Below are 25026 nucleotides of genomic sequence, written 5' to 3'. Positions count from 1 at the left end.
TGGGCTGTTGCAAGCTGAAATACTCGAACATCATTGAAAAATGGCTGCTTTTCAAGCAAGTCACAATGGTGGATTTACAGGACAGTGCCTTGCCTTGCCCTCCCCCCCCCTTTAAATATTTTGGCTTCAGTTAAGGTATAGATAGTTGAGTCTCAGTTACCATAGAGGATGCTCAAGCTGAGAAATATCATGCTTTCTGGGGTTTTTTTTTTCTTTTCCATTTTTGCTCATGCATTTCATGCATGGCCACTGTCCTTTGAAACTTTCTGGAGAACATCCAGCCACACTTTTATTGGAATTAGCCGAGTCATAAGCTCATCTTAAGCTGATGCAAGATAGTGTGTAAGGACTGTTTTATTTAGGGGGGTTTTTTAAAATGTCTATTTTGATTGGAATTGGTAGCAGAGCAATCAATAGTCTGTAGTAATAGTTCAGACTCTGAAATAAACCCCAATAGAAAACACCAGGGGTCATGTTCTACTGTTGAGAAGCAGCCCTGCACCGTCTTTCTCAGATAGTTGTTCCATCATGGTGTCTGTTTTGGCAACCCTCAATATATCACTTGACAGGAACATACGAAGCTTGTTGGTCCTGGCTCCTTAAATGTTCAGCAGAAGCGAAGCAAGGTTGTAAAAATAGTAACACGGTTCTTTGGATTCTGAATCTTAGTGGACTTCTCTGTGGGTAAAAGATTTAAACTGGCCAGAAAAGTTTAGATGCTTCTCTTTGAAAAGCTGTGCCAAATTGTTTTGCAAGTATATTTTTAATGTGAATCTTTGTCTCATGGAACAGCAGCACCCACTGCTGGCTTCTCTTGCATGTCACATACAATGTATGTGCCTTCCCCCTCTCCAAGCTCCTCTCTGAATATTCCCCTCTTCTTTTGTAAACTGATCGTATTGTGTATGTGTATTGTGTTACTTGGTTTTATTATACAGTGTAAAAAAAGTCTTATGTGGCCCACTTGACCCTGTTGTAGGAATGAAGAACAACTTGTAAAGAACTTTCTGTAAGCATTCTTTCTTTTCACATGCTGCCTCCCCCCTCCTCCCTCACCCAACAGCAATAGCACAGACACTGCTGTAAATTCTTCTGTGACTCACTAGCTCACCTTGTCAAAATGGCCATTGCTTGTTCATCTGGAGAGGCAGCTTTCACCCCACCCCAGCAATACAACTTTTCAGTTTTATTTCTCACACAGGGCTTACATCATCTGATCCATAGTCTCGCTAGTTGAGCATCTTGTCCACAAGGGCCAAATAACCTCTTGTTGGAAACTTTAACAGCAATACATAGTCCTAGTTGTTCTTTCCTTGTCTGCCGAGGTACCACTGTAATAAGTCTTGCAGAATTAGCCCAAGACTCATTTAGCCTAGACTTCCATTGCCACTGTCTAGCTAGATGCTTCTGGGTGTACTCATGAGCCTGTGCATAAGGGAGTGATGGCCTCCCCTTTTTGGTTGTCTTGGCCATCTATTAATAAACTAAGGATATTTCTGTTTATCAGTGTCTTGACATTTTTGTCTTAAGACTGTAAATTCACCTTCTTTCCATGTCTGGCTACATTCAACGGAAGGACATCTAGTCCAACCCCTTCAATGCAGGAATCTCAGCCAAAGCATCCATGACAGATGACCATCCAACCTCTGCTTAGAAACCTCCAAGGAAGGACAGTCCACAACCTCCTGAGGGAGTCCGTTCCACTGTCAAACCAAAAGTGTTGCTTTTGAATGGTAATGGACAAGGCTAGCCATTTTGGGAGTTTTCATATTTCATACCTTTTCCACTCTTTATTTTCCTGGCTGGTAAATTGCCACTGGATAATTTTTGTTTGTTTTTCATCCCGGTCCATGGCAGGTCAAAAGCATTGATATTTTGATCCTTATTGCTTCTCACCACCCTTCTGCTTCCATTCTGATGACTCCTTCAAATATCGTTTTTTCTTGCCTGGAAAAATGTGAACACCCACAGGCACTCATGTTTGAAAATTGAGTGAGTCAGTTGTAGGCAATATGTGAGATAGCCATAGTCTTCTAAGCTACTTATGAGGCCTGCCATCAAAACCGTTGCTTCACACAGCATGCTGCTCTTGGGCTGATCACCCCATGGATTGGACAATGGCCCCCAGTGTGGACCCCTTTGGGCTGTTGGTCTTCAGGGATTCTGCATTTCTAATTAAGCAATGGTCGGAGCTAATAAAAATGTGCGCAATGACACAGTTGCGAACTTGACTGTTCTAGAGCAAGGCTGGTCAGACTTGTGGGATGTGCTTTGTTTCTCACAACATCTCCAAGATGCATCAACCAAAGTTGGAGGCAAAAGACATACACGGAAGCCTTATTTGGGCATTATTCACCCCCCTGTACATCAACACAGAAGCAGAGAGTATGGCTGTGCTGCATAAGGCCACCCCCGACATCATGCAATCCTTCATCAACATGTGAGTTGCAAAGGTCTTTAGGGAGGACACCTTTCCATTATAGAATGTTTGAGTAACAGTAAAATACAATTTTTCATCAACAAGTGAAATTAAAGCATTATGAACTAAGATGAGGAACTCAATCTGGCCAGAGGGCTGGATCGAGAGATGGCCAACCTGCCTCAGGCCATTTTGACCGGTATGTGAGGCCACCTGCCTGTTAATCCGCTGCAGCTGCTAAGGTGGAATCAGAAGCAAGCTCTCTTAACTGTGCTGCTGGCTCTTGCTTTGCAGCCAAAAGCAGCAGGAAAAAATGTCAAATTCAAAAAATCTCAACATTTGGCTGCAAAGCACGATACTACCTTGAGCTGTTTCATGCCTGTGTTGTATGACATAACAAACCTTTAGCAAGCTACATAGGCATAGCTGTCAACTTACAGATTTGAAAATAAGGGACCAGCAGCCTTGAAAATAAGGGATCAGCAGCCAAAATAAGGGATCAGCAGCCAAAATAAGGGATTTTAGTCAACCAGCAGCCAAATGAAGCCTCAAGCGGTGGTTCCCACAGCGCAGCAACCCAGCAAAGGGGATGCAGCAAGGAAAACCACTGTCACCTCTCCACTGGGAAGCGCTGAGCAAAGGCGAGTCCCCAGGCAACGCAGCCGATTTGATCAGCACAAGGCATGCAAGCTCCACCCCCAGTCGATCTTAGACTTCTTATTGGGTGAGCAATGCAGCCAAGCAACACAGTTGGAGCCTCCCTCCTCCCTGGCCGGCAGGGAGGGAGGGAGAGGAGCTGCTTCCTTTGAAACCTGGGAAATTTATGGGATATCATCAATCCGGGACAGCAACAGGAAACGGCGCTGGGATAAGGGAGTTTCCTGCCAAATAAGGGACGGTTGACAGCTATGTACATAGGACTTTCAGAGATAGCCTTCCTCCTATTTAGCCACACTATTCCTGCCTCTCTTTCCTATGGCAAAGTCAACCTTTTCATTATAAAGCAAAGGGGACATCCTGTAGCTTAATGGTTTTGCACAACAAGCAATAAACAAACAAGGTAATAATAAATGAAGGGCTCATTAGATGTGAAGGAAGCAGCATGTTCTGTTGGACTAATTTCTGCTGTTGAGCTTTTAATTATTTTGACTTTGGGTGAGTAATGCTGACTGGAAGCGGCAAAGGAAGCTCAGATTTCACTTTGGATCCAGAGCAGGGAGGATGTTTTTACTTTGCTTGTAGGACTTTAGAATCGGTGTCTCGTTCTGGGTTGTTTTGTGGAGGAATTTCAATAAAAATAAAAGAGTCTTTTATAAACTAATTTTTCTTGGCATAATGAATTCATGAACATGATTCTCAAATACAGTTCATTCCAGTTACATATTTACTCTTCCAAAGCTGGCAAAGGATGTTTCTCCTCTTTGACCTGGTCAGCACATTCTCTGCATGGTATTTAACAATACAGGGAAATATTGACATTTCAGTGACATTAGCGGTGCTGTTCCACAGCATCTAATACCAGAATCTGTTATATACACGGCAGAAAGGAAGCTGGGAACTCTCTGAATGAATCCAACATAGAGTAGGAACAGCTCTGAGTGTATATGGGGTGTGTAGTAGAATCATAGAATCATAGAGTTGGAAGAGACCACAAGGGCCATCGAGTCCAACCCCCTGCCAAGCAGGAAACATCATCAGAGCACTCCTGACATATGGTTGTCAAGCCTCTGCTTAAAGACCTCCAAAGAAGGAGACTCCATCACACTCCTTGGCAGCAAATTCCACTGTCGAACAGCTCTTACTGTCAGGAAGTTCTTCCTAATGTTCTTCAGGAAGTTCTTCCTAATGTTTAGGTGGAATCTTCTTTCTTGTAGTTTGGATCCATTGCTCCGTGTCCGCTTCTCTGGAGCAGCAGAAACGAAGCAAAAAAGTGAAGATGCATGCAAATTAAGCACCTGTGCAAGTTCAGTCAGGTCCTGAGCTTGCCTGCCTCTTTACTTCTCTCACTACAGTAAGCTGGAGAGCAAACCTTTTCTAATCTCTTCATTTTTTATTTTAGAAACTGCTCTTTCAATAAATTAGAAAACATGTATTTCAAAAATAAATATCAAAATAGCTGCTTTGCCCTCTTGAAATGCCTCCTTTAGTGAAAACTATTGTGCTGTTTTTTGGGTTGTGCTTTTTTAAAAAAGAAAAGGGTGCATGCACACAATGGATCGTGAATTTCTGTCATTTCCAGAGGATAAGGAAGTAGTAATTAAGGGGAGGAGACAGCAAGGCACAGCGCAAATATGTCCCACCAAGCACCACCCGGTTGTGTAAATGGGAAACAACAAGACAGAGTTAAATGGAAAGCACTTGTGTGGACAAAAGTGCACAAAGGTGTACACAGAAAAATCAAATTTGTATGGCTCCTAAAACGCAGAGTTCCCTGTAATGAAAGAAACCCATTGGCTTGTCTAGTATTCTCCACCCATTTACTCCCAGGGTTGTGTTGTCCCATTTACTCCCAGGGTTGTGTTGTGTTGTGTTCTGCATGCAGCCTCAGAATTTATTTCCAGTCACAGGACTGAATTCTGGAAATAATCATTTAAAAAGGGCCCTTGCTTGTGAAGAGCACCTTATCTTCCTCACATTGTGTGGATGTCTTCTGTACAAAGCAATGTGGTTCTGCGATGTCCTTAAAGCCTAGGCTGTCTGACAAGCCTGGTTACTTTATTACTTCACAGGTAAATTCTCTCTTGGTCGAGTGTTGTTTGCACTTTAATTTTACATTGGTTTTAACACTTGCCTTTGGTGAAGCTACTCCCTGTTGTCGCACCTGTGAGAGCACACTGGAAAGAGAGGAAGGTGCATTTTCTGCAGAGGCCTTGGCATCCTGATCCTTCCATCAATAGGAAATGTATTTCAGCCATCCATTTTATTGAAGTGCCAATGTTTCATTTAAGGTGTAACTCAAAAGGGAATGGAGAGAGGTTCCCCTCATCCTCCCTTAACAGGAATTTTAGGCCTGGGCCAACTAAAGATAGCTCCCGGTCACATTGAAATAGACTTAACTTGATTTAAAAACAGAAGACACCATAGAGCACAGTACTGTTTTGTAGATTCTGGTTTGTGTGGCATTGTTGCTTGGTCAAAAATTTCACATCTGAAATGTAAATGTTTCTTCCGTCTCCAGGAAATATAACCAAGTACGGTAGTACCTCAGTTTATGTAACCCTCTGGTTACGTAAACTTCGGGATGCAAAAGCGGCAAACCTGGAAGTATTTTAATGGGTTTTGCCCCGCATGCATGCGCAGAAGCAGTGCTCCACTTGCAAAAATCTCGGGATCCGGTCAGACCTCTGGAATGGATCCCACCTACAACCAGAGGAACCACTGTACTGTGCTTTTATGTTACTAATTCTTTCCATGTTTATCATTTGGTTCCAGCAAGATAAAAGACACACACACACACTTCCCCCTCTTTTGTGTGCTGCTTCTCTTCTGCTTTGATGGTTGTGCAAAAGACCTTCACGCAACCAGCAAAGCAGTTCCAGCTGAAATGAAGGTGCCTGAGATCTGTCATTTGTGCTGACTTTGTTCAGGTAGATATGGGGCAGGCATTCCCAAGGCCACATTCGCTTTGGGGCAACTTTCTGGGGTGCATATGCTAGTGATGGGGCACAGCAGTGAATGTAAATTTTACCTTTGTTCGTTGGGCTACATTCTACATATACACAACCTTCTCTATCTTCTATCCAGGCAAGCAGCAGGTATTATCAGAGTGGCCTTGGGTATGTGGCATGGAGCTGGATGGAGCATATCCCACAGGCCAGATCAAGAGGCCTAGAAGGCTGCATTTGAGGCCTGGTCCCGGCATCCTCTGCTCATGTAAGTGTACCATCCTAGCCCTACACATGTGAAATGGGTTTCCTCCAGTGCCATCCTTGCAAGCAGAAGGTCTCTCCAGGTGGGGAATGTCCCCTTGTCTGATAGGGGGTGATATTTGCTACAAAGGTGCTATTTTTGCACCCATACTCCTAGGGCAGTGTACAAACATGCAGAAGACCATGCAAGTATAAAACAAAAAGATTAAGCTATTCAGTTTTTTTTAAAAAAAAAAACAACCCCTGCTGGTTGAAGATGAGAGCTAAGGCTCTCTCATGTTGTCTCAAACTCTACAAAGCTAAAAAATTGGAAGGCTCAGATGCTTCAAGATAACTTGGGGCGTGTGCGTATATATATGTGTGTGTATATATATGTGTGTGTGTGTGTGTATATATGTGTGTGTGTGTGTGTGTGTGTGTATATAAAATTTTCTGTTCTACAATTTAAAGCACTCATTTTACATCCTTAAGATATCAATGACTTCCCTTCTTCTCTTTCCATGGTTCATTTTACATATCATAAATCCCTGCATATTTTACAAAAAATACCATTTTGTATTCCATTATTGCATCCATCAAAACTTATTTACACTGTTGAATTTATCTTAATACTGCCAGCGTTTTCAACTGTACACATATATTCACTAAATGTTTTCCAATCTTCTCTAATCTTTCCAATCTTCTCTTGTTCTCTTATTCTGTAAATTAAGTCTGCAAGCTGCGCATATTCTGTCAACCTAAGTTGCCACTCTTCTTTGCTTGGGACCTCACTCGTTTTTCATTTTTGGGCTAACAAAACACAGGCTGCAGTAGTGGCATACATGACCTTTTTTGACTTGGGACATCTTTGATGGTCCAAGCACGCCAGGCTCCCCATGCGCATTTGGGCCTGAAAGTGTGGCTGCACAGAGAGTAAGCTATAAGCACATACTGTGCAACTGTCCTGACTGATGTCCAGGCGTCTGATTCCATTCCATTCCTGGGTGTCCCGTTTTGGCTCTCGCACAGCTAAAAGACGTGTGGTTTCTGGTCTTGTGCTCTAGCATGAGTCCGTTGGCTACCACCAGAGCGCGGGACCAAAGGACGTGCTCTCACCTTGCGTACACGCACCACTGACTCCTCTTCCTCTTTCTGAAAGTGGTGCCAGCTTCTGGAAGTATGTCAGCTGGAAAGCTGAGTTGCTGCAGCCCTTGAAAGGACGGTGGTGGGCAAGGACCCGTCAGCAGGAGGGTGTGTTGGCGGGAAGAAGAATGCTGAGCCCTGATGGAGAGAGGGAGCCAAGAGCTGGGGGTGGGGGGCTGAAGGAGAGTAGGCGGGGCCAAGGGCATAGCTAGCTGCTCTGGCAACCAGAGTGGCGGGGGTGGGACGATCCGCCCAGGGGGGGCACCACATCGATCTGCGTACAGGGGCACCGCAGCGATCCGCACAAGGGGGTGCCCCGGCGAGCTGCCCATGGAGTCCGCCTAATGGATGCAAGCCCCACACTGCCATTTTGGGCAGTGCGCGGCCCTGAGCCACCGCATCACACCCAGGAGAGATGTGTGGCTGAGGCGTGCTGCAGGCCAGGCCCAGCAGTATATGCCACCCCCTGCGGTGCACCATTTTGTCACCTCAGGGATGACACCCGGGGTGGGTCACCCCCCCCACCCTCCTTCCTACACCCCTGAGCGGGGCCTCTGTTAAGGTCGTGTCCCGATTTGCCTCACTGAGATGTTGGAGGCTGTGTAAGCAAGCAGAATTTGTGATATTGCGCAGCCAGATTACGCATCATGGGGTCTGCTAAGGCTTCAGCAGTGTGCATGTGTATGGCAGTGGGGGAGGGAGCAGTTGGGGGTGTGTGGTTGTGGTTGCAAAGAGGGTTGCAGCATGGGGCAGGGCGTGTGTGGTGCAGCTGCACTTGGGGTTGGGGCTACACGTGTGGCCTTATTTCTGAGGTTTCTAGCTGTGCCCATGGGCCCCACATGGTTGCCCCCCCCTTTGTCTAACCACTGTACCACCTTGTCCTATTCCATAACTAAAGGAAAAGGCATTGTACACAGAGGCCACTAGGCGGCTCCCTCTGCAAGCATTGTACACCTGGAAGAATGTTCCCTTCGAAATTTAAAAGGTGCACGCAGCATTTTGGGTGCGTGAACCCTGTCAGCGGAAACCCTGCTCAAGTGCTTCTGCTTGCACAAGGAGACTTTCCTCCCTCCTCTCGCACCCCTGAAATTGGCTCCGGGGGAGTCAAGGGAACCCCAGAACGCATGCCGTGCAAGGGGCTTTATAGTTCCATCTGCCCGGCAGCAATGTTTGTGCAGAAGGAATATTTGCAATAGCATGGTGCTGAATTCCTCCCAGCAGTGGCTGCCATAGGTTTCAATGGGTCATGAAAACCTTAGTAGCTCCGATTCAGTAAATACAGTTCCTTAAAGTGAATAGGAGAATTGTGCATCCACTTTTAATTGATCAGCCGTTTTCTCTCTTTTCTTTAACCACACATCATCTCACTTTCAGATTCCACAAGACAGTGGAACTCTATGCTTCACTACAGGATTGGCATGCATTCCTTAAAAGTCTTACCGCTCTCTTCTCAATGCGGAATAGTGATTGTTCTCACACCCTTCTAAGCTTTAACAGTATTGATTTAGGCTTCTGCTTCTGGCAGGGCTCCAGCACCCTCCATAGAACAGCAGAAAAGCTTAACACCATGAACAACAAATGATCAACATTTGATCATTTACTGCCATATTGCTCATTTATTTTTAGTTTCGAAAAGCTGTTCATTAGATGTGTTTTTTATATCCATTATATTTGATGTAAGCATTCAATAAATTCATGGGGTTATTTATTTATTTATTTATTTATTTATTAAAAACCTGAACAGTTTCCCAGCATGCATTGCCTGTTGAACTTCTTCCTGTTCTGCAATTGCTAAAGGTGAAAGAGCCCCCAGAAAGAAAAACATAACCTGCATGGAAACATTTTTAGGTGACAGCAAGCTCTCTTCCTTTGGATGCTAATGCTTGCTCCAAACTACAGCATTTTCCTCCAGCCTAACGAAAGCAAGCTACGACTAATGCCTGACACGGTCTTCTGTTGGATCTGCGCTGCCACAGCCAGAAGAGGCCTTGCTTTGCAGCAAGCTGGCTGCCTCCGGCACTAGGTGCAAAAATGACGGCTGTAATTAAAAAGTTTCCTGTCTACGTAGTGATCTCTGTGTATTAGTAGTGACAAGAGGCTCCCAGCAGGGACGCCTCCCTATGGCAGGCCTGCGCTTGGAGGGGGCCGAAGGAAGAGTCTGCTGTTTTCTTTCAAGCTGGCTAATACAGTCAAAAAGGTTAGTTCTGTCACAGTGAACTGAACTGTGCCATTTCCTAATTAAATTAATTCAAGTGAGCTCCTCAAGCATTGGAAGAAAGGGCATAACTATTTCAGGTGAGGAACAAAAGCGAAGTAGTGCTCCTGGCTAGATTCATGCCAGGAAAGAATTAACAAGAAAAGGTGGAAGCTGCATTCTAGGGCGAGTCTGCCTTTATTAGGCCCTGCGTCAGGAAAATGCCTCCTTCTGTTTCAGCTTCTTGGCTGAGGTGGTGCTTAAGGCCACATTACTGCACCTGGGGGTTTCACTGACACATAGTTTTAATTGAGGCCTGACTGCTTAAACACCATCTCCTTCCTCAGAGGAAGAACATGGGGTTGGTTCTCACAGAATGCAAAGCTGTGGTTTATAGAACAAACCACAAGCTAACTACTGGCTGTCTCACAGGTGACCAAGGTTGTTACTCAAACACTGGGTTTGCTTCTCATCTATTTTTGCCTGGTGCCTTTGTAATCAGCTGAGCACCTGGGGTGAGGTGACCCAAGAAATGATGGTTAAGGGAAAGTGCTGGCTTTGTACATAACACCAAGCTGGAGTTAAAGCAAACCAAGGTTTGTAAACCAACAATAAAGAATGGCTTCAGGTAGTGGTTTACTGACAGGGGGGAAAAATCATACTGGACAGGGTTAATGCAGAATCCTCAACCAGAGTTTAATAAGCCATGGTTTCGTGTTATGAGCGACCAGGCCAGGGCCTATCCAGTGTTTTAGCAGCCACTCAGCAGATGAGCTGGGCTCAAAATCTGTAACTCAGCTGGTGTGTTGCGATCATTTAGGTCCCAAAGTATCTTGTGTGCTGATGCTTATAATGGTCAGGAAAGAATAAATGGCTCTTTGGAATGGTGCCCCCCCCCATGAATAGAAAGAGAGAGAGAGGTTGGGGGGGGGGAGTCACATCCTGGGAGGTTTAATGCAGGTGACAGACCAAGAAGTCAATGTTAGAAGCTGGCGGGTGGCTGGTGCATCCTTCCCTCAGCAAGACGAACAGAGCAGGCTCCTCAAGTGAGGCTCTTTACATAAAATACTTTTCCTTCAGCACCGTAAACTGTGTTTTAATGAAACATAATGGAGGCACATTGCCTTTAACATCTCAGTAATGGCTTTAATAACTCCCTGAGCTTTCCAAGGCTGTGGACTGAAACCCCAAAAGACTTCAGCCAGGAATGTAGAACAGGAATGGACCTGCTGAAAGTGGCAATTTGGGGCAGCATGAGAACCAATGGGAGCTTCCCCCTTGACTTCAGAGGACTGTGCCACAAAAGCTTTCCCTTGCAGAAAGCGGAGCAGAGAATTCAGAGGCTTCATCTCTTCCAGAGAAGCCTCCCCCTGGTTTTTCATAAGTTCAAACTAGGGTTGCCGTATTTCAAAAAGTAAAAACCAGGACACCCCAGAATTGTTGAGATTTATAAAGGAAACCCCCCCAAATTGAAGACTTCCCTAAGATTCAGGACAAAGTGCCACCTTTCAGAAATCCACCCAGGATGTCAATTCCGCATTTGAAATTTTGTTATTTAAATATGGGAAAGGGGATAATCTCTTGGGGTGGGACATGAGTGGAGTGGAGCTCCACTTGCAGATGCTCCCACTGCCATTAGTTGGGTGGGGGACAGGAGAAGGAAGGCAAGCAATTATTGTGGGTTCTCTCTCCCTTGCAGCCCCTCATTTGCTCTGCAGAAACAGTGAGGGGTAGTAGAGGGACTGTGGAGTGGAAGGTGAATACGAGAGAAGCGTATCTCCCTCTTTCCCAGCAGAGCCTTGGCTGGATTGAATGAGCAAAGGAAAGGGACACTTAGTGGAGTTCTAAATATTTTATACTGTTAGAAACCGGTATGATGGCAACACAGGGTTAAAGGCTGACTCTTAGCTGCTTGGAACCTACTTATGGCCTGCTGCACTAGCGCCACAGGCATGGCTGTTGTGGATTTGTGGCTGTACTGCTCACCAAAGCAGCTGGAGGGTGCAGAGGGTGAAGAAAGAGCTGTGAGGTGAAGGAAGCCCTTTCCCCATCCTTTGGACCACCTGGGAAACTCAGCACACCTGCTGCACCTAGAACTGGGTGTGGAGAGCACAGTGGAACTAGACACAAGTGTGGACAGCTTGAGGAGATCCCATCCACTTTGGACCTGCCCATAAAAAGCAAGTCTACATTGAGAGACTAGCCTATCTGCTGTTTCCAGGAACTCCTCTAGTTGTGAGAATTTTGTGGGTGAGTGAGTTCGATTGCACCTGGGCAAGAACCTGAAGGCTGAGAGGGAGTGTGTGTCAGAAGGAAAATAGATTTATATTGGGGTTTTTTATATATTAGTAACTTTGTATTAATGTAACTGCATTTTTGTAATATTTTGTCTGTTGCTTCTTTTATTGTACCCTTCTCAGAAATCTTTTTAATAAGTGGTATAGAAATTAAATAACCAATCAATCAAAACAAAGACAACACAACGGTTCAGTTTATTTTTCTTGTATTTAATGACTTAAAAAATAAAAGGAAGGAACACTCCACTGATATAGTTGGCCCAGAACAGTTCTTTTCAGTGCGTGTTGAGGGCAGCAAAGTAACCATGAGATGGGCAATGGCACTCCTCCCAGGCAAGGTGATCTTAAGAAAGAAGTGGATGGGAATAATGTATCTGATACCACACAAGGAGACATCATTTAACGGCATTTGCTGTACCCAAGTTAGGTTTATTAACTAGGCATGGGAAGGCAGAGCTAGGCTGGATCAAATAAGAACTCACCTGATGACCTTGAACCGCCCAGGCCAGTGCTCAAATAAGAAAACAAATTAATGACGGGCCACACAGATCATGTAGCACGAGAGCTGGAAACCAAGACACTTGAGAGACAAAGCAGGTGAGATGATAACAGCTGGACTGAACGTTATGACCTTTCAAGCCTTGCAGAGCTTTCCGGCAGGCAGAAATGAGAAGCTCAGAGGTCACGCCGCTCAGCCTTAAACCCACCTCACAATGTTAGTGTGAGGATAAAATAAGATCTCAGCTCCTTTAGGGGAGAGCAGGAGGCCCATGTGACAGACGAACCCAAGCACACATATCAACAAGCAATGGTGGGAAAGCGAGCAGTTAAGAAAACAGAGTTGTGGTAGAAAGATAGTTGGAACCAAGGCATTGGAACACCTAGCAGGTGTGAAAGAACATAGTGTTGAATAGCAGAGATTATATATGGTTGTGGTAACTCCTGAAACTCTGATCCCCCCTCCCTATCAATAAAATAAAATCCAATTACATTTTTCTTATTCCAGAAGAGCTGATCATTAGACTGCTAGCTTTCCATTTCTGAAGTCAAGGTTTGGTACAGAGCTCCTTGTAGGGGAGGCACCAAAATATTTATTCATCTAGATTTCTAGCTCCCCCTTCCTCTGAAGCACTAGGACAGGCAAAAGCAAACCAACCAAAACTAGGTCAGAAAAGCACGGCTGATGTTTGGGCTGGAGCTGGGATGCCTGCACAGGGTTACAAGTGGTTCCATAAAAAGGAACCAGCTTTGTGACTTTGGGCGCAGCTCACCACTCTTGTGCCCTCATGCCGCTCTCAGGCAGCTCCACAGGGCGGGCACAGGAGACCTTCTCCAGGCCACAGCGCCCTTTCTTCTCATGCGCATCTCCATTGGGATGATCCACTTTTCGCGTAGCTTAAGAAACCTAATTTCTTCCTGGAATATAGCCACCTTTAACTAGGGTTTCGTTCTTGGGGTGTGAACCTCCTCGCCCCCTCTTAAGCTAGTTGCCTGCGTGACCGAAGCACACTCATTTCCGTCTTTAAGCTTCTTTCAGAGCAATCCTAAGAATGCCCATTCAGAAGGGAGCCCTATTAAGTTCAGTGGGGTTAGCAGCCTATATCTACATCTATATCTATCTCTCTGTGTGTATCTTTTGTGATAAGGAACTACAAACGTAGTGTGGCATGTATGAAAATTCTCTGTGGTTTCATATGAAAATAAATACTTCATTTTCTTTTCATTCGTTGTCATAACTCTTTAAGAGTATTTCGTATTTTCGTATTTAGTAATGCATACCTTTGGCCAGCCACTGAAGCTTTCTTCTTGCCATTTTATGCACCTGCCCATGAGTGGGGTGTGTGGGGGGGTGCACACACCACTCAAGTCACTCTCTCCCACATACCTATTTTTCCTGCTTTTAAAACTTATTTACTATCACTGATTCACTCTGATAACACACAACAAAGACACTCCTTTTCCTGAAATTCTAGCTACTGACTTCTCTGCACCCCCTTTAATTGGTGCAGTTAGAGCACCTAAGGTTTTTGACAGAAAATCTCATTTTTTAAAAAAATAAAGCGTAACCTCCCCCAATTTCTTGCACTTAAGAAATATGTATATATATATATATGTATGTAAATATATGTGTGTGTGTATAGATATAAGTATAGCTTTTATTACCAACCCAACATTTCATTTGCAACTATTTATGTAATATTTTTCTTTTTAAAAATTACCATTGGAAATTTAAAGGGTGCTTTTTTAGAATGTTCTTCACATGATGCAACCCCCCCCCAAAGAATGTTGACAATTAAGACTACCCCCCTCAATCTAACAGAAACCAGAAGTGTTGGCCCCCAGAGGCCACGGAAGAAAAACAACACAGACCATTAGAATGGGAAACGTCACGTGAGTTGGAAAAATATTGTCAGTACTTCCTTCATAAAAAAGGGGGGGACCACAGAAACCCTGCCCCTCACACCCAAGGGGATTGGGATTCGCTTTGTTGTGTATACAAGATGTCAGTATACTACAGTAACCAGCCATGTAACATTATCCATGAGATCATACTCTGTCTCAAAAGAGGTAAGAAAGTCATCTGGCTGGAACACCAAGAAATCACCAAAATAGGTTAATGAAATTGTGTCCTAGATCATGGTGCTTCATAGAACGAGCTTTGCTGCCAGTTTAAGACAACAATGATCATTAGGTAGATCTCCAGATGTTTGGAAACACCCTGGCCTCACTAGGATATAACACACTGAACCACAGTTTAGCATTTTTTGCAGAAGACTGTTCCCCATCCTCTCCTCTGGCATGGCTGTGAGGAGCAAATGGGAAGCAGTAGCTTCTATTTTAAACTAGCTGAGGATTCTTCTTTCAAACTGCACATATTGGTAAGTTTTAACCATGCTTTATCCAAACAAGCCAGGGTCAAAACAGCACCTTAAATTTGGCTTGGTTCCCCCCCTTCCTAAACAACTTACAGTCGTACATTAGTTGTCTAATGGAATCCATTCCAAAAGTCCATTGGACTTCCAAAAACGTTCAACAACCAAGGCACAGCTTCCGATTGACTGCAGGAACTTCTTGCACTCAATCGGAAGCTGCGGAAGCCGTGTCAGATATTCGGCTTCCAAAAAACGTTTGCAAACACTCACTTCTGGGTTTGCTGTGTTTGGGAGCCAAAAAGTTCGAGTCGCAAGGCGTTCAAGAACCAAAGTACGACTGTATATTGTGAAACTAATTCTCAGTTTGGGCATAAAGACAAACTGTGTTTAGCTGAAAATGGATGCTTCCAATCTCTCCTCTGCGTCTTCCTTAAAAGAGAAAGGAGTTGTGGGGTGGGGGTGGGGGATTACATGCCTGAGGCTTGTTCATGTAACATGAAACCATAGTCTAGTATTACATCAAAATGCAGTGTTTGAGCGCTTCCGTTTACAAATGGGATGTTAAAGCAGCCAGCAGATCACCATCCATGAAGCAACCACCTGGCACTGCTCGCCACGAGGGACCACCAGAATTTCATTCCTCCTCCTGTAATGTTTTTATAAGAACAAAGCCAACCCATGAAGAAAATGCTTGGAAGACTTCGAGCGGCACCTTAAGACCTCGAAGATTTCTTTTCATATTCACCAACAAATGTGAGAAAAAGCAAATTATTTACATCAATTCATTTCCATTTTTTTTTTCTTTAGAAAAAGAAATATTCTTTCTTTTCTTCCATAAATAGAACAAACAAGTCTATTGTGATCAAAAAATGAAAAAAAATAGAGAGGGGAAAATAACTTGTGCTGTTTTTCCTTGCTCCTGTTTTCCACACTGCAGGCCCCCACCCTCCTGCCCTTGTGTTGGTTTATTTATCTTTCAAAAATGACTATATATATATATATATATATATGCAGGTTTTGGTGTCTTCGGGTGTCTTCCCGTGTAAGAGTCGGGGTGTCTGTGCGACGTTTCGACGAGGTCTCACTCGTCATCTTCAGGCTGGTGCTTTCGGCTTCTTGTTACTGGAACAGAGCAGAATCTGGTGTTTGAGTTCCTATAAATACTGTTGAGGGGTGTGGTGTATAGCCTCCAACGTTCTGGGCAGAGAGGAAGTTCCTAGATTAGTGTGCCTTTTCTTCTTTTGTTCCTTAATTACTTGAGGGATATCTTGAGTGATTTCATGAGTGAAACTAAATGCAGCACAGCCATCTTCTCAGAAAAACTCTTCACAAGCTCAAGAGGTCAAGACACAAAAGCTTTAGCAACTAATCTACACTTAATGACCCACCCAGTGGTATTCAGAATATCACTCATGAAATCACTCAAGATATCCCTCAAGTAATTAAGGAACAAAAGAAGAAAAGGCACACTAATCTAGGAACTTCCTCTCTGCCCAGAACGTTGGAGGCTATACACCACACCCCTCAACAGTATTTATAGGAACTCAAACACCAGATTCTGCTCTGTTCCAGTAACAAGAAGCCGAAAGCACCAGCCTGAAGATGACGAGTGAGACCTCGTCGAAACGTCGCACAGACACCCCGACTCTTACACGGGAAGACACCCGAAGACACCAAAACCTGCATTCCTGTACCCGTGAAAATCTACGAAAGCAAATATATATATATATATATATATATATATATATATATCCACAGATCTCTGCAGTGCCAAAAGCTTTAAGTTAATTACACAAAGAGAATTGCCATATTCAAAATATACAAGTTACATACAATAATGTTACAGCTTGTTCTTTCTTTCTTTTTGGTAGCCCAGGCAGGTGACATTCTCCAGCCTTCAATGGTATATTTCCTGCACGTGTCTGTCTGTGTGTGTGTCTGTCTGCCAGTCTGTGTGCTTGCATTTCAAATGCAACAGGCTAGCACTGTAACTCTAAAAGAAAGTGAAAAGAGCGAGCTTTTTCATAGACATTGTTTATGCAATGTAAAAAGAAGAAGAAGAAGAAGAAAAAAGAAAAGCATTTTCATCTCCAGCACTGACACTGGCGTGAGGTTTGGATGTGTTGACCATTTTCAGGCCCTGACTGAGTGCTAAAAAAGGAAAAATATAGATCAAGTAAGATTTGCCACCCCCAGTTTTTTTGTTTTTTAAAAAACCACCCAAATATCCACCCAAATTATTTATAGGCTTTCCATCTGAATACGTGACATTTGGTAAGGCGGAGGAAGGAATAAAGTTGAGGTCAGCAGCAACGTTTGAACAAATAGGTACTTTGAGAAGCTGCTGGCATTTCTGATTTGACTGGATGGGATCAGCGGCTGGGTTGACATGGTTGGCTTTATTTTAATTGTCAGGGTTCCCCCCCCCCTTGTATGAGGATAGTTTTGCCCTTCTTAAAGCCCAGTTGTCCTTCAGTCTGGGCCGTTATGGAATCTTGATTGATAGCTGTCAGTCCTGGTTTGACAACGCTTTGAGGACTGGCATCCAATGAGGTAACGAAGGAGGGGGAAAGCCCTCCCTTCTTCCAGCTCCGTGGCTTAGAACCCTTTGATGTAGCAATAGGCCTCCAGGGTGGCAAACAAAATGTACAGGAGCCACAAGCTCACAAAGAGCAAAGTTGTGGCAAGTCTGCACCCTTTGGGGCCCCCCAGTTCCCCTCCAAGGTGAGGCCGCCTCCGGTACAGCAGGACGCTGACGCAGACGAAAGCGAAGATGGTGAACAGCGTCACAGAGAAGGCGAGGGTGCCTGCTGACACGTGGAACTCCTCTCCCTGGTAAGCCCAGTAGATGGCGGCCACTGACCACGCCAGTCCAATGCCCAAGAAGACGTTGACGGCATTGCTGCCCGTGACATTGCCAATGGAAGCATCTGCATACACATCCTGGACGGCGGCTGCTTTGCTAGCAAAGGTGTCTGAAAGGGAGAGGTGAAACGAGGGCATGAGGAACAACGGAAAACAGCGGGTGGTGGGTCAGTCATGCTAACTTAGAGCAAGATACTGGCAGACAGAGGATGGAGGTATCTTTTTTTGGGGTGCAAGGAGAAGAGCCGGAAACGTAGGCCCCACTTCAATGAGGTGGTAAACATCCTTGTGTCTGGGCTAGAGCATTTCAGTCTGCAATGAGAACTTGCATAGTGGCGAAGGGATTTCATCTATCTGTTTATTTGTTGTGAGGAGGAGCATTTAGTCATGTGAACCCCAGCTGCAATCTGAAGTGGTGCATCCCAGGTTCAGGTATGACTATCACCTCAGAAGAATCAAGGCTTTACCTGAAGGGTCAATGCATATAATCAGTGGAATATGCATTAATCTAAAAGGTTTAGAAGCCACCTTTTAGAGTAACTACTCACATACAATGGCAACGCATAATATGAAAATCCCAGATTACAGTGAAATGTATTCAAAACATAAAAGGTAAAAAAGGTAAAGGACCCTTGGACAGTTAAGTCTAGTCAAAAGCAACTATGGGGTTGTGGCGCTCATCTTGCTTTCAGGCCGAGAGAGCTGGTGTTTGTCCACAACTTTCTGGATCATGTGGCCAGCATGACTAAACTGCTTCTGGTGAAATGGAACACAGTGAAGGAAACCAGAGTGCACGGAAACACCACAGTGGTAGCTATTTATCTACTTGCACTGGTGTGCTTTCGAACTGCTAGGTTGGCAGGAGCTGGGACTGAGCAACAGGAGCTCACTCTGCTGTGAGGATTCAAACCGTTGACCTTCTGATTGGCAAGCCCAAGAGGTCCAGTGGTTTAGACCACAGCACCACCTGCGTCCCTTCTCATTTTCTCATCACCTTCCTCAGTTTCCATTATTGCATTATTCCATTTTTTCAGCCTGGGGAATGCATTCTCTTGTGAGCAATGTTCTAGGGGCTGCATGGTGGTGATGTGCTGAGCCAGAAGGAACAAGCAACAGATAGGACACTTAACTGTTTTTCGGTAGGTTATATCCCAACCACAAAAATTCGGAGGTTTTCTCTCTCTAGATAAATACCCCACCTGTCACCAGATCTCCCACCCCCACCACTTCCAAGCAAACAAGAGACATTATCAGAGTTCAAGGACAGTTTTCAGCCAGGCAAAAAGCACCTGAGGGACAGGGCCAGTGAGGGGTGTGGCCTAGTAAGGGGAGTGGCCTGGAGAATGAGCCAAGTGCCAAAGAGAGAGGCCAGAGGGCCACTCTCAGCCACTCACCTCAGGTCCTCTACCCCTCCATTACTGAGTATTGTGTGTTAAGAAACCTCTTAACTTCATAGGAAAGTGTTTGTTTTTCATGTAACAAATATGACCATGTCAAGAGGATAAGTTGGTGTGTGGTTACATGATTACTTCTTTTCCCCACAACCCTGCTCCCAAGCGATTTCCAGCACTTGTGCTCCCAAACAGCCTGAGAGACTAGGGGGGAACGTGCAGCATTGTGGGGTAGAAAGCAAGTTGTGGAATTGCCGCACCAGGAGAGGAGGAAGGCCATGGCAGGCAGGGGAAAGGGGGAGCAGCCTCTGCTGCTGGATCTCCCTAGCATATTCTGCCCCCCCCCCCGGCACTGGTATGACTAGCCAAACATAGAGAAAGCCAACCATTCGCCCAACAGCCTCCTCACCTGGAACTGAAGTCCCAAAAGCTACAAAGATAACAGCAGTCACTGAATCCTTGAGGCCAATGGTGCAGCCAAAGTGAGAAGCCAAGTCTCCAATGACGGCGGTGAGCATGCCGATGATCAAGATGGACACGATGAAGCAAGCCCAGCCGTTGCAGTACTCGGTGGGTGGGACGCAGGCAAAGAGCACCTTCCAGAAGACCGTCAGGAAGTGCATGACATAGTCAAAGCAGGAGGGCAGGCGCTCTTCGCCAGACTCATCCTCGTCCTCATCACCAGCTGCAGGAAACAGGAAAGAGGAAACCCTGAATTGGTAGTCTCTGTGGGAACCACACTACATTGAGTGTCACCATTCCACAACGTCACAGGAAGTTCTTGTGGACAATGCTGAGTTCTGGTACTTGCTTTCTACAGCTGTTTTGTTACCCTGACCTTCTGCAGTAGGGGTGGAGAACGTGTTCTCCAGATGTTGCTAGACATTGTTTCTGATCATGCCGGTCGAGGCTGATGGGTGTTGGAGTCCAACAACTTCTGGAGGGCCAAAGATTGGCTGCCCTTGACCTACACCTTCCCCCTCCACCTGCAGACATGAATAGCCCTTCCTGGACATTAGCCTGCCTGCCTTCCTTGCTTGCAGTATTCCAGTCCTACCTTGCTGCTGCCTGACCCTCCCAAAAGGTGCCTCAAAATCTGATCTTGCCATGAATCATTAGACTATGATTCTTGCCGGCAAGAACATTCATGACCTTTAGAAACACAGAAGTAGTGAGTTGCTTACTTTGGGGAGCTAACCAGGAGATATACTCTCCTCTAAGCTGACCATAGTAAAAGCCTCTTTCCACTCAGAGGTCTTAATTAGAGCTGGAAAAATAAATGCTTCTGTTAGCTTTACCTTAGTTTCCTCTGCTTCTCTGGGACTACTGAGGGTTAGGAAGGTGAAATGCTTAAGGACAGCAATGGGGTTCCCCACACCCTGTAATGGTACCAGCATCTTTGAAAGTGGGTCAACAACAAGAGAAGCATCTCTTAATGCCCTTAACTTTGTTCTTGCATGAGGACTCAGAGGATATGGTCATATTTATTACCATAGCAACAGCATCATGAAAATACTGAAGGCCACTCAGGCATTCTTATTCATCTTTTCTCACACGAAGCAAGCAAGCATACATTTGAACTCAAAGGGTATTCAAAGAAATGGCTTCCCTGCACAACACAGTAGTTGAACCACACATTCACTGACAAGACACTGGGGCACAGGCTTCTCCTTGCTGTGAGGTTTGCCATACCGTAACACACTCTGGGTTATTAAATGAAGCTAGCAAAATGGGTGTGGCACGTGGGATACCTGGCATCAGGGTGGAAGGATGGTTTTGCCCTCATCACGGCAATGGCTCCAAGTGCAAAGTCATTTATATGGAAGAAAGACAAGGGGTGTCCTTGGAGGCATCCTTCGGGGTGGCTAAGCCTGCTTCCCATCCATTTTTCTTATGTTGGCTGATTGGAAATTAACCCTTCATCCAGGAAGAATGCAACGTGCCCAGCAAGCTAAGGTGCCTCATGAAACATCTCGCAATGGAATACCACAGCTTTAAAAGGGAAGCAGCTGTTTTCTTCTGTTTTATTTGCTACCATTTTATATTTCTATTTTGTGCCAAAATATTATACAGTTTCTTTGTGGGGCTTTTTTTAATGGAGATGCTTACTCCTGGGTGAATTCCTCACTCATAATCCCAGCCACAAAAGAAAATTGTTTTTAAGCACTGTTCGTGACTTAGAACTAAGGGGGCAATTTCCATGCTTCATGTGAGCTGCCAAAGTGTAGGTGAAGCTGGGATGAATTAAGTGTCCTAATATAATCTAGCAGACCAATCAACTAGTTTAATCTTGTTGATTAATCAGGATGGATCCATTTTAATTGGTGAGGGCTACTTTTAATTATTGAATCTGAGAATTAAGTGAGCAATGCAGTTCATTTTTGAGGCTATTTTGATCTTGGCAAGTCTCTGTAATAGAAACTGGAGGCGGAGGGAGAGAAAGTTCAATAAAAAAAAGCTGCTCCTTTTAACAATGACTGATCTCACATTTCCTTGAATATCTTAAAGAGTCACCTAGATTTACGTTTTGCAAATGTGCAACTAAAAAAAGGTAACATTTGTTGTTTAAAATGCTGGTGAACAGTCATTCTGTGCCCAATGTGTGGGTGAAACAAGATAGCAAAACATAGGAGGGAAAACCTGCAAAAACTCGGGCCCATCTGCAAATCTGAGGCCTCTGAGTGGAGACCTTAGTGGTAGGTGGTGCAGGGCACAGTGATAATGAAAATGGTTTTTTCCTTCTCTCACTGTGGGTCCCAGTACCCCATCTCACCTGCGCTGACAGTAATGGCTTCCAGGAACTGGTCCCGCCACGAATGCGTTCCTACAACCAAGGCCAGGTTTGTCTTCTTGATGAGCTTGTCCACAGTACTCTGTCAATGACAGAAACACAAAGAATAGGCACCTGTTTGTGTACAGGAGCAGCAATGTACTGCATAGCTCCTCCCCCTAGCCTTCGCACAAAGAGCGTAGCTTTCTGTGATGCTTTCGCGAACACAGCTGTACATGCCAAGGTTCTCTGTGGCAGGGTTAGGGACAGGAGCCACTCAGGGGTCCTCCAATTCCCGATCCAGTGTTGACCAACACAGGAGCAAGTCCCACCCCTCCAAACAGGGCTCAAGCTGATGGCTGCCACCACGTCTTGAGGGGGTAAATTTCACAGTTTAATGATAAGAAAACTATATTCCCACAGAACAAACCACTGCCATGTTAGGAAAGAAAAGAAGAGGAGGTAAGCTTAGAAGCCTGTCAGTTGGAAGGCAAGCTTCCCTTGATAGCCAGCTGGTGGCCCTAGAGTGAAATCTGCCTCTACCGCCCAATTTCAAGACCAAAGAAGTGAAAGAGACCGGAGGAATCCAAGGCTGAAGCAGCATGGAAATGATATCCTGCACATGACCCAATGCTCTCTACTTCCTTTTCAGCTCTTGACTGTGACTGTGACCACAGTAAACAGGTTTTATGTCCATCTGCTACAACAAACAGTAAGGCAAAAGGGAACAGTGCAAGCAAATGTTTTTACTGACAAATGTATAGGAATATCTCTCTTTTTAAGAAGCACAGTTGTAAACATGACTGCGCAGACTGAGTAGGCGCTAAAGAACAACATTTACTATCATCTGTTCTTTCATGTGAAGCATAATAAGGAATGCTTTTTCTGGTGATATATTTGCCAACTGCTTAGGGTTAGGAGATTTGCTTCTTTTCCAGATTTTGTCTTTCAATGGCAGCCATTGGATTGATTAACGGAATGAATGGTGACAACTCTTCTTAGCTGTGCATGGCCATGTAATTGTTGGGCATATCTGGCCAAGTTGTTGTTCAAACAATCTATTTTGGACTCATCACTCAGGATTGGCTGGCCTTATTTTCAGCAGTCACATGTCAGGAGAGGGTTGTTGGATGATAGAAGGCAGCCTAATTCTGTAATGTTGTAATTCAAGCTATTACTCTATTTCTCCTCAGATTCCCCCCTATCCTTTTCTCCATGGTCTTGCTACTTATTTTTCTCATTTTCTTCTCTCCCCCCCTCAGAGCCTATACCTCTCTCTTTCCCTGCCCTTCACTGTTGTTTCCCTTTTCATACACCACTCTTTCTTTCCTTCCTTTCATCCTTTATTCATTCTCTGGCCAATCCTTTTCCTGTACTTCCTCCTCCAAAGTCTCCTGATACCCAACACTGACCTTGAATTCATAGGACTCTTCAATGATGACCTCCAGCTTAGGATGCTCGCCCAGGATTGGCTTCCCCATCTCTGCAATACGCTTGGCTTCCTCCTCTTCCATTGTCAGCTTCCTTTCTGCCACTTCTGTGGGGAAAATGTCAACATACAGAGAGAATGTCCTCCACACTTCCAACAAAGGGGAGAGGACATTGGACAAAAGAGCTGGGCTGGGCAGAGAAGGGGCTCGTATGCTGCCAGTCTCCATCACAAGCTCCACAGAACAGATCTCATGAAGGTGGGGCCTAGGCGGTGACACTACTTACCTCAACTGTCTTATATTGGCCAAAACAGAGAGTCAATCCATTTTTGGGGGTCAGTTATACTTTTTTCTTTTGTTCTTGGAAATGGAAGTTTACTCCAGATTGGGCAAATGCCCAAAGTGGGAACTTGTTGAAAATATTGGAACAGCTTCCTCCGTCCCTACTGTTTACAATTTTATATTTGCACTGGTTGTTTTCTAGAACCACAATCCAACACAGAGTTGCATACACTGACTCAAACATCCAAAAATTCATGCTGTCTTGTGGCTTTAGTCATTTTAATCTGGATTTTCTTTGAGGTCTTGCTATAAGTACATGAAAATGAGAAAGCGTGCATTGTTTTGGGACAACCTGATTATATGAGAATATGAAAAGAACACATTGATCCTTTGAAAATGAGAATAGAAAAAATTAGCAGATGTCAATATTTTATTGGAAACAAAGATTTCAGTAGGCAAATGCAATAACTCAATATGAAGTGAATTGATCAAGGAAAGGAAATGATTATTTGAGGTGAGGATCATATTATTTTGTAAGATGTCCTTCTATGGCACTCAATGCTGCTAACTCAGCTTGGGAGAGATTGAGGTATCTATTATTTCTTTCTCTGTTCTTTTAAGAAAACTTCAGTGGTTTCTATGTTTGCAAGGAAGAAGAAATTTCCCCAATGATTACACAATCACACTTGGTAATTTGTTCAACTTAGTACTGAAGGCTCACTCATATACACTAATGTTCAGTTATGTGTGGAACACACACAGAGAGAGTTATGCGTGCACATGCACTTACTGTTTCCTGTGCTTCAATGAATCATTATTTGTTGCATTGATATCCCACCTTTTTTAACTCTAAGAGGGTTCTCCCCCTCTTCATTTAATCCCCACAACAACTCTGTGATACCCCCTGTAATACAGGGGTTAGGCTGAGAGGCAGGGACTTGGCCAAGGCTGGCCTCTCATGTCCTTGTCCAACACTAACTGCTATGCAACGATGGTATCTCATTCATAGAATCACAGAACCTTAGAGTTGGAAGGATCATCTGGTCCAACCCCCTGCAATGCTCCTGCAGTTGCACCATACAGGGACTGAACCAGCAACCTTGCCGTTATCAGGATCATGCCCTAACCAACCGAGCTATCCGGGCTGACTTCATATGAGTTCTTTTAAATGTTCAGAAGAAACAAATCATGAGTGAACTACAAGGTTTTCATCGCCCCATTGTGCAGGGGTGGGGAACCTTTTTGAGCCCAAGGGCCACACTTCCTTGTGGCCAACTTCTGAGAGCTTATTGAGAATGAAGCGTGGGGTCAGAGGCAAAGTGGCTGGAGCAATGGAATGCAGTCGTTAAGTAGGTCATATTCCAGCCACACAGAAACCAGAGGTTTCTACACCCAAACACCACATACACCTCCCCAGGCAAAGCAGAGGCATTACCAGCCAGGCAAAAACACTTGAAGAGGTGTGTGGAGCAGGGCCAGGGAGCGGCATGGTTTGGGGGCAAGGGGTGCAGCCC

At 44.7% G+C, this 25026-nt stretch overlaps 2 protein-coding genes across 6 annotated transcripts in view; both read right to left on the bottom strand.

The window, feature by feature from the left end:
* CCDC177 (coiled-coil domain containing 177) overlaps positions 1-11906 on the bottom strand; it is a 230764-nt gene extending 218858 nt beyond the window's left edge. The window contains exon 1 of the mRNA XM_082224979.1: positions 11903-11906. The gene's annotated coding sequence lies outside the window, so the exon portion shown is untranslated. The remainder of the gene's footprint in view (positions 1-11902) is intronic.
* Positions 11907-17198: 5292 nt separating this feature from the next.
* SLC8A3 (solute carrier family 8 member A3) overlaps positions 17199-25026 on the bottom strand; it is a 161737-nt gene continuing 153909 nt past the window's right edge. For all 5 annotated transcript variants that reach the window (XM_082224438.1, XM_082224440.1, XM_082224439.1 and 2 more), the window contains 4 exons: positions 23213-23337; positions 21804-21903; positions 19440-19715; positions 17199-17749 (listed from right to left, as the gene is read on the bottom strand). In XM_082224438.1, coding sequence (XP_082080564.1) covers positions 17373-17749; positions 19440-19715; positions 21804-21903; positions 23213-23337 — 878 coding nt within the window. In that variant the 3' untranslated portion in view covers positions 17199-17372. The remainder of the gene's footprint in view (positions 17750-19439; positions 19716-21803; positions 21904-23212; positions 23338-25026) is intronic.

This window comes from Podarcis vaucheri, assembly GCF_965113315.1.
Source record: "Podarcis vaucheri genome assembly, chromosome: 1".
NCBI lineage: Eukaryota > Metazoa > Chordata > Lepidosauria > Squamata > Lacertidae > Podarcis > Podarcis vaucheri.
Note: the sequence above shows the minus strand (reverse complement) of the source record. Positions and strands in the feature narration are given on the sequence as shown.